Below are 20,456 nucleotides of genomic sequence, written 5' to 3' on the forward strand. Positions count from 1 at the left end.
TTATTTACAGACCGCCGCCATATAGCTGGAATATTGCTGAGTGCAGTGTGAAACTAAACCACCATAAAATATTGACTGTTTGATACAAGGGATGAGTGCAGAGAATGGGACAGCAAGGTGTTTGAGAAACACAAGCACAAGTGCAGACAAAGTTGTTTATTCATTAACCTTTGCTGTGCTATCTCCACCCTTTCTCACATGTACAAGGACCTTGAACAACTTGAAAAAAATCAGATCTTTTATTTAACATGAAACACATTGGTCGTATAATACTGTATTCAGACAAAATGTGCAACTATCGTCATGGAAATATAACTACTGTATTATTGTAACATTATTGTATCCATGATCACATTACTATATCCATAACCGGTTACTGCATTGATGAAAACTTTACTATCCATGAAAACATCATTATGTCTTGATGAAAATATTATCACTGTCTGGATTAAAACATTATTACTGTATCCATGAATACATTACTATATCCATGAACACATTACTGTATCCATGAACACATTACTGTATACATTACTGTATCCATGAACACATTACTGTATCCATGAACACATTACTGTATACATTACTATATCCATGAACACATTACTGTATCCATGAACACATTACTGTATACATTACTGTATCCATGAACACATTACTGTATCCACAAAAATACTGTAACTATTCATGAAGACATACTGTTATCATTCACAAAAATTATCAAGATTTTTTTATTTTAAATCATGAAAATATAAGGCGAAAGAAACAAAAACCAACAGTAGTGTAAGAAGTGTATTCAGTCACTGCAAAAAGATGATATTTAATCTGTTTTTCTCATGATATTCCTGACACATCACTGGACACCAAGAATGGATTTCACCCAGTTATACCAATGTTGGGAATCAAAACGATCTGGCCTTCCGCATGAAGAGCCATTAATTTACCATGTGATCATTCCACTGATTTGTTTTATTGTATTCCCGTTGCGTACGTCAATGCTTATGTTGTGATCAATTTATTGTGAGGTCCAGACTTGATTATCTACAGCCCGCCATAATATAGCTGGAATAAAGCTGAGTGTAGTGTTAAACAAACTACTGCTTCATTTCATATAGAATCCAGAGCTTCATTTTAGTTTCCTGAGAGAGAGAGAGGGAGAGAGAGAGAGACAGAGAGAGAGACAGAGAGAGAGAGGGAGAGAGAGAGAGATGGCGTTTGTGTAGTTCTCAGCAATATTCCAGCAATATCACGACAGGGGCACCAGAAATGGGCTTCACACATTTGTATCCATTTGGGGAATCACGGGTATTCGGCATGAAGAGCGAATACATTAACAACCACATTATTATTTCATTTCGGAACCCGACATTACTTTTCATTTCTTCTAGAACAGTACAGCATGAACACAATTTCCTGAACTTAAATGTTCTGATCCGATAAACCAATCTCCTGGTTGTGGTGACTCATTTCATGTGCGACCCAAGCACTGCTGTCATTGTAACCCTTGCCGCAGTGCTTACAGAAATACAAGAAGGGATGACCGTGTTTGTGTTTCACATGACTTTTAAGTGTAGTGAGTGTGTACATCTTGGACCCACAGATGTCGCAGGTGAAGGGGCGGATGCCGGTGTGTGTGACGACATGACGCTGGAGGTCGTGGCGGGAGAAAAACCTCTTGCTGCAGATGTTGCACAAGAGGGCGGGGTTTGTGTGGTACCGTTTGATGTGCATCTTGTACGAGTGTCGTTTGTCGTAATATTTGCCACATTCCTGGCACACAAACAGAGCTGAAACAAAAATTGAAAATTATAATATGTTATTCAGCCTGCAATGATCTCAGGATTAGATGAATATGATTGACATTAACATTATCAACTAAAACAAGGAACTGTTCTGTGAAACGGTCGTATCAAATATGAAAAAGTGGAAAAGTATTGTTAGATGTTTCCTTAACTGCATTGATACCACAGATATAGACGAATGTAATAGCATTGTGTAAAACAAAAAGACATCTTCTTTGAAGCAAAAATGTGAAATATTATTTCTTATCAAATATTCTGCTCGGCCGCCTGCTGCTAGCTAGTTATACAGCAGACTTACAACTTTATTATGTAGCCAGCCCTGTGGGCCAATAAATTTTCAAAGGGTATACATTTCACTATGCCACTGACTACGTGAAATATTTCGAAAATAATTTACAATTGTGGTAGCTTGATGACGTCTGTGTAGTCCACGATCAATCAAACTGTAACTTCCACAGATCAGCCTCTTATCTAACACTAAATGTGACTGGTCTAGAGAATGCTTTCAGCAAATGAATAATGTCATTCTTTTCTGTTGTTCTGATTCAGATGGCAGTGACACTAAATGAATCAACAGTGGCCACAAGTTATGGTTTTATTAAATTTGCTTTTGCACATGTTTAAGTTTAACTCACTACAAGTAATTCATTAATTACATTATTTTAACACCATATCTCAATTTCCTATTTTTAATATAAGGCTGGTTGCATGTCATCAGGGCCTGCAACATTGCTTAGTTATCAGCACTGTGGGCTCCCTGGCTTTGTCAGGAGTTTCATACACTGTCTATACGGATTAGCACAAAAATAATGATAATAAGAATGTATCCATTTATAGAACAGCACATTGTTACCCCTGATAACCCAGTCTGCCTGCTAGAAGGTTAGTACTCACATGACCAATACCACCAGGTACCCACATTCTGCTGGGCCAACAACCCCCTGATAACCCAGTCTGCCTGCTAGAAGGTTAGTACTCACATGACCAATACCACCAGGTACCCACATTCTGCTGGGCCAACAACCCCCTGATAACCCAGTCTGCCTGCTAGAAGGTTAGTACTCACATGACCAATACCACCAGGTACCCACATTCTGCTGGGCCAACAACCCCCTGATAACCCAGTCTGCCTGCTAGAAGGTTAGTACTCACATGACCAATACCACCAGGTACCCACATTCTGCTGGGCCAACAACCCCCTGATAACCCAGTCTGCCTGCTAGAAGGTTAGTACTCACATGACCAATACCACCAGGTACCCACATTCTGCTGGGCCAACAACCCCCTGATAACCCAGTCTGCCTGCTAGAAGGTTAGTACTCACATGACCAATACCACCAGGTACCCACATTCTGCTGGGCCAACAACCCCCTGATAACCCAGTCTGCCTGCTAGAAGGTTAGTACTCACATGACCAATACCACCAGGTACCCACATTCTGCTGGGCCAACAACCCCCAGATAACCCAGTCTGCCTGCTAGAAGGTTAGTACTCACATGACCAATACCACCAGGTACCCACATTCTGCTGGGCCAACAACCCCCAGATAACCCAGTCTGCCTGCTAGAAGGTTAGTACTCACATGACCAATACCACCAGGTACCCACATCCTGCTGGGCGAACAGAGGTACTTTTTAACAAACTCACTTGCCTATGGTGAGACCACATGTATCACACATGCTTCATTGTGGGCAGGACTGAAGTCCCAGAAACTCGCAGGAGTCAAGCTGCCAAACATGGTCACCAATCCATAGACTCTTCGCACTCAACACTGGTTGACTTAAACTGAACTGTGACCTTAGCTCTAAGACCACATACCACCACACATCCAGCCATGACTATACAGTGAAAGCTGTCAAAACCAACATCTGTCCAATCCGGCAAGTTGTCAACACCAGCATAAAATTTCAGTCCCATCTGTGGGTTGTACATCATCAGCTCTACAATCCAGCATGTTGTCTAAACTGAATTATTTCTTTGGCCCCAGTGAGTGCTGGTTTAGACAGCTTCCACTGTATTTAGAATTTAATGTAGTATATAGGCAAAACAGAAAAGGATCACTGAAAAACTGTGATGACACCAGGTGTTCACCCTACCAATGGCACCTACATAAAAAAGTAAGTATTTACAGTCTGATGCTGCAGGACTCCAATGAACAAACCAGATAAACAAGTGAGCGAGCGAGTGAGAGAGTTTCACGTTTTTATCAATATTCCAGCAATATCATGGCACGGAACACCAGAGATGGGTATCATACAATGTACCCATGTGGAAAATAGAACTTAGGTCTTCAACGTGACTGGCAAAAGCTTTAACCACCATCCCCAACTGTGTCGAAGTTCACAGATTCAAAGAAACAGAAGCACATCTCACTGGGAGTAAGCCCTGTCCATGCTCAGCCAGAAGTTGGTCGCCATTAGTTTGCCCAATGGTAGAGAGTCAGTCTCAAACCTTGTAAATGTCTATGAACTCAACCTGTCTAATAAGCTGAATGGTCAGGGATTATATCCCCTAAATCAAAACACATTAACTTCCAGACTGTGACTTATTATGCATGTTTATTACAAAAAATGAATATTTTGACAATTAAAAACAATACAGTAATGTAACAGTTGTATTATGACCGATACTGTTATTCAGAGTATAAACATATTTACATGAGTCTAACACAGAACACCTTTCTAGTCCATCTGTGTCACTCCAGGATCAATCGTGGACTAAATGCCTCAAATAAACAACATCTTTTTTTCATACTGATTCAACTCAGCAATATTCCAGCTATATGGCTTTAACCTATGAATTAACCAGTCTGGACCAGACAGTCCAGTGATCAACAGCATGAACATGAAACTTACAACTGGGGCAAGTCAACCACGTCAGCGAGTCTGACCACCTTTTAGTTATCTCTAAAGACAAGCACAACATTCAAAATTGTAATCCCTTGTCATCACATAACTGTTATTTCTCAATTATCTTGTTGCTGGTTTTGTTAATTATATACTGTATTTATATAACCCTGTTTTCTACCTGATTCGTACCTGCATGGCAGTGATACAAGTATCTGTGTCGAAATGTCGCATCACCGGAATAAAGAAGTATATGTTTTCACCTGTAGAAATGCCACTCAAAAACGTTACCCAGGTAAGGAATTGAACCCAGGTGTTCAGTGTGAAAAACGAACACCATGCAGCTGCTCTTCTGCCCCTAGGTTGTTCAAGAATACATCAGTACACTGCTTAACATGGAAAAGTTATGAAAACTGAATAATGATTGCCAGTAGTTTAAAATACATCCAGGGGATAAGTTCTTGCTTGCTTGTTCTAATTTAAGTTGTAACCATGGCAACTAGCTGGATACATGTTGTATCAGGTACACAGTGGTAACCACACAAGTGTCTGTCAAGTACCATTCATCGTAGCGCAGTGGGGTAGCCCTGCGGTTAAGGAGTGGTGTGTGAGTGAGTTAGTTTTACAACACTTTTAGCAATATTCCAGCAACACCATGGCAGGGACAGTCTAAGTAAACTTATCCTTAGTACTTTTCGTTACACTCCACTACTGTGTCTAACAAAACCTATGGAGGTCGCATCAGGTAACCTTTGATGATTAACCAATCAGAATACAGCTTACCAAATCGCGAAAGTGCACATTCGCACATACCTTTTGAACTTTTTATCTCGAAAAGGTTCGTACCCAAATGATTCCAAATGCTATTTAGCATACGCTCGTTTCCGGGTGATGCACACGGCGTACGTACAACCATGTCAACGGTGAGTAAACCGTCACTGAAAATGGTGTTTTGGCAATATTCAAAGATGTTATCATGCGGAAATATTAGCTAATGGTAACCATGTCAACAGAAACCGCAAAGCTTATACTGGTATACTGCAGGTCAAATAACTGTGTTATATGTTGATTTTTGTTTGTGGAAAGATCTGTGTGAGTGACCTGAATATTTTGAAAGTCCCTCTGATCCCTAAATAGTAGCCGTTGTCTGGTTGGTAAAATCTATTTTGATTGGATGATCATTGGTCGCTCAAAGGTTACCTGACGCGACCTTCTACTAGGTTTTGTTAGACTCAGTGGTGGAGTGTAACGAAATACACTGAGACTAAGTTTACTTAGACTGTAGCAGGGGACACCAGAAATTGGCTTACACATTGTGCCCAAAGGGAATTGAACCCGGATCTTCATGACAAGTGAACACTTGCACCAAAAGGCTACCACACTGCCCCTACTGTCAGTGGAAAGCACAAAGATGTACCAAATTTATTCAACATGGAGATGTTTTGGGCATTGTTCACTTAAAACATAGATGTCAGTCTTGAATTCGAACTCATGTCACAGAGATCCTGGAAACAGACATCAACCGTTTAATGAAACACAAGTAGGTCCATCAGGTTTATTCTATGAACCTTTGTCTGATACTCGGGATAGCAAGGCTGAACAGTATATATCAACGGAGCAGGCAGGGGTTATTGAGTTCAAACAAATCCTGAAAATGTTCCCTCAGGCATTTAACTTGGATTAACCTGAATGTTGAGCAAAAACACTGAATACTTTGAGAACGTGTATCATTATCACTTCTCATTGTTCTCCTCCACACACTGCAGGGGTGTGGGGCAACAAACACACCATGACGTCCATGACGGCCATGACATCTATGATGACAATTATGACGAGCATGACAACCATGATGAGCATGACGTCCATGACAACCATGGCGAGCATGACATCCCAGCACCACAACCCAACTGGCCAACGACCCACTAACCACAGCCCTCATCATCAGATTAACATCAACTAATGTTTAGTTCACAAAGCTTTTGTTAACTATCGTGGTACGTCTTGTACACGGGACAAATCTTCCGATGCAGCCACATGCCACCACGTGACTTATACGACTTCCCACATTCACAGTTATAAGTGATATTCTCGTGTATTGTGCGAATATGACACTTCATTGCATAGGCACTGGAGAATATTTTGTGGCATATCGGACACGATGCCTTTTCCAATGAGACAGTAGCGTAGCTCGAACTAGAACGGCGCTTCTCTACCATGAAGTTAGTCTGGTTTGGGAAGACAATCGGCAGCGAGGCTAGAGATTCTTCCGAGCCTGGTGGAAGGAAATGTCTTTGCTCCTCAGATCCAGATTGACTGAAACCCATTGAACTTCTCACACCTGCAATTACAAAAAGTTCATAGTTTCAGTCAATCCTTGATGCATGTGAAGGTCAAGGTCAATAACATGAAACAACGGATTAATACATGCGTGGTGTGAAGCTGCATGCTACATGTGTGCTGTGCTGTTAGGACCTAATGTTGGTTACAGGAACGTAAACCATCGGTTAAACCATATAAACCTATTTCCTTATACTGTGTGAGTGAGTGGACATGGATTTACACAACTATTAGCAACATCCCAGTGTTATTAAGGCAGGGATATCAGAAATAGTATCCCAGTAGTTTCTGTGACACTCGGTCTGTTGATCACTGGATTATCTGATCAGATTTGATTATTTACAGACTGTTGCCACATAGCTGAGTGTGACATTAAACTAAACTCACTCACACTCACACTCACTAAAACTGATGTTATATATACAAATTTCAAGTAAAATATATAGTGTGTTGTCAGGATAACAAAACTACACATTGCTACAAGAAACAAAATCTGAAACTAAAACTGAATTAACATAAAGATCAATAAGAGTAGACATAGTCTTTTCTTTGCATCACATGCTGGCTTTAGCCTAAACTGACCAATTTCGACAGCAATATGAATACATATTTAAAATTTTAAACAATTGTGGCAAATGCACTGGTTCTTTTCACAGTTCATTTCCAATTCAGTGACAGTTGAGCACCTTGGACTTTACCAGATACTAGCTCAAGGTTAAGACCAGTCTTAAACTTCCATTCATGGAAAATATTAATGAAGAGGATTTCTAACCACCACAGACGACTTTGTCATGAAGCACAATAATCTGTCACACCAACAAGAGCTGGCCACCAGAGCCCACTTGCACAAGGTGATCTTAGCACCACAATGATTGTAACTCCCATTCTCCAACATTGGCTTAAGATAGTCATAGCACTAAGATCGTTTTGTGCAAGTGAGTCCAGTGCCCCGTGTTCAAAACAACCTTAGCTAAGATCAACCTTAAGCACTAAGGTTAGAGTTACGATCACCTTAAGAAAAAGATGCGCCTGTTGCATAAAACAACCTTAGGGCAACCTTAGGGACTCCAACCTTAGCCGTACCCTTAACCCCGTGGACGCCGAGTTTTTTTTCAGGCGCACATTTTCATAAGGTTTGAAAAGTGAACATTGTGCGAGAATTACGCTAGCGTGGCCCTGGATCTGTGTACGGCAATACAATTACACAGAAATGTAGAATATTTAATTTCCTATCCGTTGGTGTAAATATAACTGCGACAACCTCAGGGATTTGAGAAATAGATACTGGTAAATGTTGCCAAAAACCTTTGTGTGCATTAAAAATCAGTAAATTTCTCCGTTTTCATTGTGTACCAATAAAAACACTCTGCTACGATTTTTAAAATTTATCACCTTTACGAAAAAGTGTGAGCGAAGAAAATACAGCCTAATGTCAGAACGACATAAGTGTATATGAAATGGATTTACGTCTTAATGCACAACATCATACGCTCAATATTAAAAATGGTCCGCAATAAATGTCAAAAATGGATCTCCACAGGGATATGATGCACTCATAAAGATAAGGGGGCATAACTCTGCTATGTTTTACATCAGGTCAGTGTAACTAAGATCACATGGAGAGAATTTGCTGTGAATACGGATAGTATATTTTTGTAATGTTTTGTACACAGTGAACAAACCCATTCCAATACAAAGTTCCCCAATGTGAGCGGAGAGGTTTTGGTAGTTTCACAGTTTATAAGGAAAGATAACAATGTACTACATGAGAAAGCGATTTGGATGGCAATACATGATTTAGTTCTTAGATTCTCAAATTCTCCTGTTTGTGTAGATGTTATTTGATTAATTTTGCATCACTATTAACGGAGTAACAGACACAACTTCAAATGTAATGACATTATATAATAACATAACTTAAAATGATGCAACATTTTAGTTGACGTCATGGCATGTTTTGTGCATTTTGTGACATCAGAAAAAGATGACACTGCTTTGCTGTTTAGTACATATCTCACCTAATTTCCATTGAACATGTCAAAGTTCTCGGCTTCTATGCCAGAATTCAACACACTTCAGACAAAACGAAATAGTGTCCTGAATATATCAACAATTAGACGGTGTTACTACGTATCTTATTGTGAGCAACACGTGTACCTGCCTGGCATCAATGTAGCGTAAATGAATATTCATTTAGGATATAAACATTATGATTATGTTATTTCTCTTCATAGGTATGTAATGAAAGGTAAAAATAGAGAACTATTAGATTGTGTACGTAAGGTTTGTCCAAATTAAGACATGACCTGTTACATATTCTTAAGCAGTTTTCGTATAAATATTGAGTTAGATATCCTAGTTGCTATCAAAATGTTTCAAAACATTTTTGACAAACTCACACCTGGTGAAAATACGCAAAATATACATCACAATACTGAAAGTGCAATCGGAATAATATGGCCATTGTGTTTACTCTTGTTCAACGGACCTTCACCTCAAAGAAATTGCCTAATATGTGCAACAATGTTGATGTGTGACATCACTACCCATGACCAATTTCTTTCAAAATGGCGGCTTCGCTGACATGGGTACATCGGAATTTGCTAGGATCCAGGGATCTTTTGAACATAAATATGAGATGTAAGTAATCAGAATTATTCTGACTATCTGTGTATTGTTATATGTTTTTATCGCTTACAATGTAAATGACGGAAGAAGCCAGAAATGCCGATAAGTACCGTTGTCGTTCTGCTTGATTTTGCGTCAGTGATGGCGTCACGCTGCTCGGAAACTTTGACAGTTGCTTATGAATCATTAAATGATTGCATTGTATATTTTTTTAACTTGCTATTTCTTGCTGCGATACGCTTCACCTTAATATTCTAGGCGTACTTAACCATTGTAAGCAATGATTACACGGCTGGATGCTGGAAAATTTCCGAAAATGCCACGTAGTGTAAAATCGGATTTTTTGTTTACATTTGAAACGCAGAGTCTTTCGAGCGTTCGTTCTCGTTCGTTTTATGTAGACAGTTAGTGTTGGTGACAAAGACCATTTGTAATTTGATTCTATGATGTGTGGAGAATTCAATGATACATTTGTTGCAGCAGACTATGAAGTATATGTGATAAAATAGGCGTCTCAATATTGCCCTTGTCGAAACATGATTTTGTAAACACTATCCAATATGGCGGAAAGCGCACTTCGGCGTTCGTGTAAGTGTATTTTCAAAAACATCCCAACCAATTCTTGGTTCATTGGCGACGTTTCAAAATTTCATAACTGGTTTTCATGAAAACTTTATCAGTGATCATTAATATGCTATAATTGACATTCCCATTCATGTACACTCTCTGCTTCCTCAAAATAAAAACAGCTGCCATATTCCCTTTCCAACCTTAGACACACTTAACCTTAGTTGAGGTTGTTTCGTGCAACGGGAGGCTAACCTTAGTAAAGGTCTAAGGTTGAAATCTTAGAGATAAGGTTGTTTTGAACAACGGAGCACAGATCTGTCCAAGTTCATTGAGATTCTGCAGGTTGAGCTAGGTAACACTGAGATCACACTCCAGACAGCTTGGTGCCATCCGAGAGGATAAATAAGTATGTCTTTAAGAGGAAAAAGAGTCAACTTTTTTCCAAGCAGAAAATAGCAACGTTGATTCATACTTTGTGACTATAATTTCTGCACATGGGAGGTGTGAGGTAAATCGTACAATCATGCTAGTAAAGCACACAAAGGGATCACATTTGTAAAAACTGATGTCAGCATGTGAAGATTTGGGTTAAAGACTCATCTTCAGTAACCCCTGTTGTGAGAGAAGACTTACATGATCGGGAAGTCAGGTTTGCTGAGTCATGTCATTGTATGCCAACTGCATAGACTGATGCTCATGCTGTTGATCACTGGTTTGTCTGGCCCAGAATTGATTACTTACGGACCACTGAAATATAGCTAGAAGACTGCCAAAAACGGGTTAATACTGAACTCACTAAAACTGATGTCAGAAATAACACGTACAGTCAGGATAACAAAATCAGTTCTATATCCATTACTTTTGTTATAAGTGTATTGACAACAAACCCTGTTTACTGCATTGTTGATGTTTATCATAATCCAGTATATGTTTACTAAAACTGTGGATTATAGTTAAATAAAATACATTCAATGCAGCTGAAGCTTCAACAGTACTTAGTATATTCATGGCAGGGGACACAATCTTCATGAATGAATCAGTCAGAACTTGGGCCTTGCAGCACGAGAAACATGAATCCAAATTTGAAATGTTTTGTTCTTGAATCTTGAGTAGTGCGTGAGTCTAGTTTTACACTGCACTCAGCAATATTCCAGCTATATGGTGGTGGTCTGTAAATAATCGAGTCTGGACCAGACAATCCAGTGATCAACAGCATGAGCATCAATCGGTGCGAAAAATGTGAACCGATGACATGTGTCAACCAAGTCAGCTACCCTGACCACCCAATCCTGTTAGTTGCCTCTTATGACAAGCACAGTCGCCTTTCAAGGCAAGCATGGGTTGCTGAAGGTCAATTCCACCCTGAACTGTCACAGGTTTCTTGAATCTTGAAGTATTTAATTCAGATAAACACAAGGTGCATCTCATGTGTATTGGAATCACTGGGATATCTGATCAGAATGAACTGCCCATTGGATCATATGAACACAAAACCAGTCTCTTTCCTCAAAGCTTTCGTCAGTCCTACACCTTTTTCATCATAGAGCACAAGCACCAATGTTTCGACAAATCAGGTTTATACCTGTCAAATGAATATATTCACCTGAAATTAATCAGTTTTTTCCACAAAGATTTTGTCAGAGCTACACCTTTTTCACCATGGGGCACAAACGTCTATGTTTTGACAAATTCGGTTTATACTTGTACTGTCGGCCGCAGACACAGACATAGGACTCATTGTTATGGACAGCCATCTTGTGCACCATCATGGCTCTCCGTGTTGTAAATGTCTTCTCACAGTCTGGACACTTGACAGTGCCAGGTCGCCAGGTCGAAGATGGTTGCCTGTTGTTGTCATAGAAGCCAGACATGCCCACTTGGAACTCTCGGGGCAGTTCCTGAATATCCCATGATGTAAAAGACAGTGAAGGGTCCCTTCCCATGAAATTTGACCCATCTGACTTTGGTTGAACAAACATGAGTGAGCTTCCGTCATCTGAAAGATACAAAAGCTTGTTCTTGATTTGGTCAACTTTGGCCAAAAACGTCATGAAGAAGATATAGATGGTGCAGCATAACTTTGGTAGGGTTTTGTTAACTTTGACAGTTTCAAGAAGTTTCCTTGTGTTTGTTGGTTTTATGCCTTTAGTCAGCAAATATTCAATAACAGATATTAAACCAGACAGGGGGCAGGGTGGTAGCCTAGTGCTTAAAGCCAATTTTCATCATGACAAAGACTCAGGTTCAATTCACCATATGGGTTCAGAGTGTGAAACCCATTTCTGGTGATAATGGTGGAACATAGCTAGAAGCAGTGTAAAAGTAAAATCATTCATCCCAAAGAGACAAGTGACTAGTGACAATCGAGTGATGCTGTAGAGTTGGTGGAATCAGTGATAATGTCATCTTATGGGTCTTATAACTAAATCAAGACAACTTGAAAATATATCAAGTTGTCTTGAATTAGTGTCTCTAAATTAGTTCGGGACTGTAAAGAACGCTGTAATCTGTTCATAAATGTTAAAACTATTGGAATCACATTGAATCCGTTGAGCAGGAAGTCCTGTGTTACTTAGCATGGCTGTAACAGAAACACGACTGTTCCCTTGCCGTTTAATGTTGCACTGCACTAAGAAATATTTATGCTATATGATGCGAGAACATTCTGGAGTAGACAAACAGTGATTGATATTATGAGCAACAACATAAGCTGTTGGGGTTCACTGAGTGAGTGAATGAGTTTAGTTTTACGCCCGCTGTCAGCAATATTCCAGCTATATGGCGGTGGTCTGTAAATAATTGAGTCTGGACCAGACAATCCAGTGACCAACAACATGAGCATTGATCTGGGAACCAATGACACGTGCCAACCAAGTCAGCAAGCCTGACCACCTGATCCCGTTAGTTGTTGGGGTTCACTGACACGATCAAGCTGGACCATCTCAACTTTGAGTCACTTCTTATGACAAGAACATTGTAGAGGCCAGTTCATAGACGTAATTGCCACAGGAAATCTGGGATATACTGGATCCACACAATTAGGAGCAGACATGGACACTGTTTTCAGTATCATTCACTGGAAACTACAATCTTACAAAGTTTAACACTGACTGATGTTCAGTTGCCTGGCAACAGTTTAGTCAAGTGTCACAAATAATATGCCATCAATAATATACATACGTCATCACCAATCTTCATGACTTTAATGATGCTGGCAGCAACAGAAAAGCTTAAGCATTGCTGCCCAGCCAAAAGAATTCCCAGAGTCCATGTAGTACAAGACCATAGTTGGATTTGTTCTGATGTCAGAAACCCATATTGAAGTGAATACATAATAAAGTACTTTACACCAGTGACCTCAAAGGTGACCTTGAACTTAAATAAACTTAAATAAATAATGAACTTGACATAAATACTTGACATTAAATATTGTAGAAAATATGAAATTTATGGTTTTAAGCTCATAAATTGTCAATGATATGATCATGTTTTATCCAAGCCTGAATTCTGACTTTGACCTTTGACTAATCTTGATCAGAGCCATTTTCCAAGAACTAAATCATATACCAAACTTAATGATAAAAGCATTAAAACCTTTTGAGAGCATTAAACCTTTGGCTTCATTTCTATTCTATAATGTAAAGTCAATAAGTTGTGCTACAGCCATTAGAAAAAAAAATACCTAAGTATTAATTTTTAACATTTCAATTCACATAAGCAATTATTGGGGTACAATTATATGCAATAAGTGAAATCAGAGCACATGATCGCTCATTAAGATAGTTGTACTGACTAGTACTTGGTCTTCAGAATCAGGAGAGAAGAAAAATCAAACTGCATGTTTCTATTCATAATTTATTGAAACAACTGAAATATCATTCTTGTCAATAACAGCAAGTTAACAGACATTATACAGTTGACAAACTGGACATATACATAGTATATTGAAAGAACAGGACAGGACCCATTAAATGACTACAAGATGGACATAAAAAGTATCGGTGATGTAACAATCCATTGAATAGACTTGGCATCTTGATCCAATCAATATACAAATGTGGTCTTGCAGGAACTATAGTCTGTTTGTTGTGAAAACGTGCCAATGAATTTCACTTTAAACAAAAACAAAAACCAAATAAAGTGAAATTAAGATTGTGAATCCTCATAATTTTACCTTGCCAATTGAAAATTTAAGTGTCAGAATTTTATTCAACTGAGCATGAAAGCTATTAAATGACGAATCATAGATTCAAATCGCTATTGTTGGTATGTATTACAAGGGGGTAAGTGCAAGAGATGGAACAGTGAAACAAATGAGCACATGAGTGTTAACTTAGGCCAACACTCCTTGTTCTTGATGTTTCATTTAATATGCTTACCCCATTATAATGCAAACCAATAAAGCACTTAGAAACTATGATTGTGTGTTAAACAACTTTATACTCAGTTGCATAAAATTCTGAGATTTGAATGTAAAATTATGAGGAGTCACAATCTTAATTTCACTTTATTCGTTTTACATTTTCATTTAAAGCGGCATTCATTGGTACGGTTTCACTGCAAACAGATTATACACTTATTATGCCCCCCACACTGATATAGTCTCCACTTCCTCAAAGCATTTGGACAGTGTATCCAAGCGTTTTTCTCTGTACCTAGGTAACAAAGTTTGTTTTTGTTTGTTTTCTTTTCTACTGCACTCTAACTCAGTAAAACATCTTTACAGGACAGTACAATAAACACAGATTATGGTATCAGTTGTCACTTGGAACACATGCATTATTGTACCAGCAGAGACAGAGTATGGTTTAATGCAACAGGAGAATCAAACCCAGGAATTCATGAAAGGATTGTGGTGTGATTAGAAGTGTTCATTGTGGGATGTGCAATATTAACATTACTGTATTATATGGTTCAATCATGTTTTCTAGATGTTCTGTTACCAGACTTATATAAGAAAATAAAATAAACAAGTATGTATTTGAGAAAGCTTCTCAAGCTGCCAATTAGCATGCAACTTATTTTAGACCCGGAGCGTTCATATGTATACTGCCGAATCAATTGCCATCAGCTTGTCTTTGTGGAGTCAAAGATCTGGTCTTTCATGCATAAGTAAGTTGTGCCAAGTGAGAGAGTGAGTGAGGTTAGTTTTATGCCACACTCAGCAATATTCCAGCTATATGGTCGCGGTCTGTAAACAAGTCTGGACCAAGCAATCCAGTGACCAACAGCATGAGCATCGATCTGCACAATTGGGAACCAATGACATGTGTCAACCAAATCAGCCAGTCTGACCACCCGATCCCATCAGTCACCTCTTTCAACAAGCATAGTTGCCTTTTTATGGCAACCATGGGTTGCTGAAGGTCTATTCTACCCCGGACCTTCACGGGTTCGTACCAAGGGAGCAATGGTCTTAAGTACAGATCTTTATTGTGATGAGATGCTTTAACCACCACGATATCTCACAATCCTCAACAACTTGAAAATAACAAGCAACAATTCTTTTACATATACTGTAAATCATGAAATTAATGCGTCATGAATTTAATGCGAGTGCAAAGGTCTTGTCTAAAATGCGTCATGAAATTAATGCGAGCTCAGGAAGCTGTGTTGATCAGAAAATGCGACACCCTGATTCTTTGTTGTTCATTTTCTTTTCATTTCTTATTACCACACACTAGTTACCTGAATTGAACTTGTTAAGCATTGAATGGAATGGAGCTGACGATGCTTTGATTACGCTGCCATGTTTGATCACGTGATTGCTTGCTACTACTTGTCTTATGACAACAATTGATGGTGAATTCAAGGTGGCCATGAAGAACCAATTTATTAATTGGTATGCCAACAAAGTGTCAGACAATTTCACAGGTTCCAAAAAGGACTTGTGGATTTACGAATAAGTGTGATGAAGCCTCTACATGCCAAATGGACGGAGGCCGCGATTGCAAAGGTGAGCAAGGATCGCTAAACGATCCTGCGTGGCTGGAGAATGTCCGGTCTGGCTGATGTGCCTCAATGACTTTGAACAATTGACAGTGATTAGTGTAACCAGTGATAACTGACTTGCGATACCCGTAATGTGAAAGTGACCTGTGTTGTCTGGTGTAGTGTCAACACTTCTGCTTAGTGACAAAATTTGCCGATGAATAATGTCAATAGGTATTAAGTAGTGTCAATGAATGGAAGAGATTTCTGTTTATTCAAAAGTACACCCCCAGACTGAAATGCGTCATTTTAATAATGCAACACATGTACAGACGCATTTTTCGCAATAATAAAATGTTCGCATTAATTTCATGATTTACAGTACTTGAGCGTAACTACGAGCTCATCTTGAGACTCTGCTTCACTGGACATGTCCGATGGTGCTTCACCAAACTTGGCCGATACTTGTACTTCTTCCCACAGACACAGACGTACGACACATTGTCATGGACAGCGGCCTTGTGGTCATTCATGGCACCCGTGGCAGAGAACATCTTGCCACAGTCGGGACAAACTGACCTACAGGGTCTCAAGCAGTCCCGGAGTGGGAGATCAACCATGCCTGGAAACACATTGCCACCGTGGATCTCCTCCAAGTACTGTGTCGCCATGTGTTGCCTGCTGGTCAGCCTGTGTCGATCTACACACTTCATCATCGGCTGACTGAAACTCACGGAACTTCTGTCACCTGAAAGTAACAAGAAGTCCTATGTAGTTTCAGTCAAGCTTTGGCATTTGTATAATTTTTCATAGCACAGAAGAAATCACGAAACTGACGTAAAATCTCTGCAGGTATGCACTTAATCCCCACTGTGTCAGACTTGGATGTATCAACACAAACTCATCCACATATACTGAAGCCTTAAACTTTGGATAACAAAAAATCTCTCTAAGTCCCAAGTTTGAAACAATACAAGGTTCAACTCTATAATAAAATGTCTTTTTAAAGAACGAACCATCCCCACCAAAGAAATCACACTAGTTGTCACACCAAAATAATGGAAAGCATCTATGGATTTACCAACAGAACTTGAGGAGGGGAGCAATATTAAACCCCTGGTAAGAATGAAAACATTCTTTCTGATTCTCACAGATTTGCAAACATGGTTTGTATTTTGTAAAGAATTGAGGAAAAATGATTCCATATTTTTGACAGTAACATCTATGCATAATTAATTAAACACAAATGGCCTGTATGTATAGTGTAGATCTTAGCTGTGTAGGGACGTGGGCTATGTTTCACTATATGATACAAAAGTGAACAAGTACAGAGCTCCAGATAAGATTTAGTTCATGTGGGTACTGTACCCAGTGTATTTTTTGGGGGGTGGGTATTATGAATGTTGAGTGGGTATTTCATTTTCCATTGCCCACTGTTTTCAAATGTGGGTATTTCAGTGATTTCACTCAGCTATGTATATGTCATCAAGTACATTTACTGTCAGGTATGTACTGTCTTTAGTCATACCTAATCAAAACTAACAAAAATATAATGGAAATTATTTCCTAACAAATTACACATCTTATACTGACATAACAACACTGGTCTTATTCAAACAGTACAACTTGAGCAACTGATGTCTTTTTCATTGCGCAAGCGATCTTTATGAATTTATTCCATACAGATATGGTTTAAATTTTTTGTGTATCTAACATTTCAAATGCATAATTGCTACGCAACAATTATTTAAAATGTATAATTGGAAATTTTCTATGTGTATTTTACCTGGATATGCAAGTCTGTTGAAAAAATGTCTACAGGGGTCAGGCTGTTTCATAAAGGTTGAAGCAGTTTGGGCTGATTTTGTACTGGTACCTTGACACAAGGAAGGTACCAACTGAGCTCCAGCAGCACACGATATATGGTCGAACTACTCATTTTGATCCTTGAAAGTGCTATGTGCAACATTTCATGGGTTTGTATCTCTTAGTATCATTCTTTGCTGAAACAATGTACCGTTTGAAAGTGACAGAATTTCACTGACAGTTTTCCTGTTTAGTGAATCATCTGATGTGTTGAATTGCTGTAGGAAAACTAACTTTTTGTCTGTATATCCAAATTTGAATTTTCTACAGATATCTTAACATTTCTTGCGTAATCATATTGGCAAAGTCTATGGAAAAAATTCACAGCAACTACCATAAAATTGTAGAGGTTTGAATCTCTGGTTCAAACTACACAATCTATAGACAACAAACAGGGCCAGGAAATCTCAGCTGAGCATCATAAACTATGGCAAATTCTTCAAGATTTTACACCATACAGATGTTTGTTAACTGATGAGCATAGGGGTGTAAAATAGACTTATGTTTGTGTTGCTTATTACATGTCGTCTCCTGTCCTTGTGTGTTCCCTATTCTTGAAGTAAACACATTTTCTGCTAAGATCGCCGATGTGTGATACATAGCGGTTGTGTACATCACTGACTGCTAACAAGGAAGTGGTCCTAGTCAGTGAATTATCAAAATTTGGCAATGTAATGAATATTTGTGAGTTTTAACCAGTTTGAAAATATCGTAACTTTTTCCTGCCCTTTCCGACAGAATTCCTGTTCCATACGTTTCATAACGTTACTTCCTTGTTATGCTCCGAGAATGGGAGACACCTCTAAAAGTTAGCGGCAGACAACCTTGTTTTTCATTGAGCTCAAGAGCGATAGTACACCTGATGGATCGAGCAGTTGATAGATGCAGATGTTAGATGGTGAATCTCTTCATATAAAAACAACAAGCATTCATGCAAAGAGAACTGTTTGTATTATTTTATTCAGCCGAGATCTGTAAGTAATGCGAGAATAGGAAACACCAGTACATTATAATACTTGGCATAAATTCTTTTTTGTTGTCAGATCAGGATTAAATGTTAATGGTATGCAGTGGAAGTATTAAAACACAATTCAACAAAAATTAAGGTTCAAATCTGTTTACTGATTGACAGTTACACGGTACTTACAAGAACTCAGTAAATAAGCCTGCAAGCCTCCTTGCTGCATGTGATTCACCTTATACAAGAGGTGCATTCTCAAAAAAGTTTCAATGTTTTGTGGTTGTTTGAGTGAGTGAGTGAGTGAGTGAGAGAGAGTGATCGAGCGAGCGAGTTTAGTTGTACCCCACTTTTAGCAATATTCCAACAATATCATAGCTAGGAGACTCTGAAATGGCTTCATATGTGTGTGGGGAATCGAACCAGGGTCTTCAGCAAGATGAGTGAACATTTTAACCACTAGGCTACCCCTCGCCCCGTAGTTGTTTGACCTTTCTGGCCTGACGTGTGCAACGTTCAGTGTTTACATCATATGACTCTGTTTTACACGACACGTCCGATGGTGCTTTACTAAACCAGGTCGATACTTGTACTTCTTCCCACAGACGCAGACGTAAGACACATTGTCATGGACTGCGGCCTTGTGGTCGTTCATAGTTCCAGTGCCAGAGAACATCTTGCCACAGTCGGGACAAACTGACCCACAGGCTCTCAGACTGTCCCTGTGGGAAAGATTGATGACCCCTGGGAACACCATTCCAGCGTGGGTCTCCTCCAGGTACTGTGTCGCCATGTGTTGCCTGCTGATCAACCTGTGTCGATCTACACACTCCATCATCGGCTGACTGAAACTCACGGAACTTCTGTCACCTGAAAGTAACAAGAAGTCCCATGAAGTTTCAGTCAAGCTTCAGAATAAATTGTCACAGCCTTCGAGACAAACATCACCAAGCTAACTATTCCCTACAATAACACAAAACTGAAAAGAATTTATTAAAAACAAAACCATCCCAGGTTCAGGCCAAATCATGCCTTGCTATGCCACTGTAGTTCTGAGTAAACTCGAGATATATCCTAGCATTTGCCTGACACCTTAAGAACAAAACTTTGGTCATCTCAACATGTTTAGAAAGCTGGAGAATGGAACAGAATTTATGATAAAGGGTAAGTATTGTGGCTGAGATTGACTGCATGTGTTATCACACAGACTTCAGTCAATGAGGTAACTTGGAAAAAGTGATATACTGTAAATCACGAAATTTTTGCGTCATGGTATTTTTGCGAGTGGCGACCAAGAGACGTTTTTACGTCACAATATTTTTGCGACTTACATAATTCTCAAAACATAGTTTAGTTTGACAGTTTCAAAGCTTACTTGCATCTGAAAGTTTGATCTGAAGTAAATCCAATAACATATTAAAGTTTGCCGCTAATCTTGAACACCATTCAGTGAAGTACTTCCGCATGTATGCAAGTCAGTGATGTTTACCTAAAAACAACACTTGCTGCATAGGCCAG

The 20,456-nt window shown here is 39.1% G+C and overlaps 2 protein-coding genes across 5 annotated transcripts in view; both read right to left on the bottom strand.

Annotated features, from left to right (window-relative positions):
• Positions 1-1,419: 1,419 nt before the first annotated feature.
• Positions 1,420-2,809, bottom strand: LOC137281041 (putative transcription factor Ovo-like 1). Its single transcript, XM_067812195.1, has 2 exons — positions 2,722-2,809; positions 1,420-1,787 (listed from the first exon to the last, which is right to left on the bottom strand). Exons 1-2 carry the CDS (start codon positions 2,807-2,809, stop codon positions 1,420-1,422), a joined length of 456 nt encoding a protein of 151 aa, XP_067668296.1.
• Positions 2,810-4,341: 1,532 nt separating this feature from the next.
• The window catches only part of LOC137281711 (zinc finger protein Gfi-1b-like), a 78,340-nt gene continuing 62,225 nt past the window's right edge, over positions 4,342-20,456 (bottom strand). The window contains exon 2 of one of the 4 annotated variants that reach the window (XM_067813132.1): positions 4,342-6,986. In XM_067813132.1, coding sequence (XP_067669233.1) covers positions 6,631-6,986 — 356 coding nt within the window. In that variant the 3' untranslated portion in view covers positions 4,342-6,630. Of the gene's footprint in view, positions 6,987-11,743; positions 12,180-14,024; positions 16,863-18,921; positions 19,809-20,456 lie in introns of those variants that run through there. The other 3 variants (XM_067813153.1, XM_067813154.1, XM_067813155.1) reach the window with 3 other exon arrangements.

The sequence above is a fragment of the Haliotis asinina genome, chromosome 4, assembly GCF_037392515.1.
Source record: "Haliotis asinina isolate JCU_RB_2024 chromosome 4, JCU_Hal_asi_v2, whole genome shotgun sequence".
NCBI classification, from domain to species: domain Eukaryota; kingdom Metazoa; phylum Mollusca; class Gastropoda; order Lepetellida; family Haliotidae; genus Haliotis; species Haliotis asinina.

Bases quoted from the DNA above. Each gene is read 5' to 3' on its own strand.
- LOC137281041 (XM_067812195.1), bottom strand. From the start codon at position 2,809: ATGTGGGTACCTGGTGGTATTGGTCATGTGAGTACTAACCTTCTAGCA. The intron at 1,788-2,721 runs GTGGGTACCTGG...TTTTTGTTTCAG, and splicing joins GGTTGTTGGCCCAGCAGAAT to CTCTGTTTGTGTGCCAGGAA.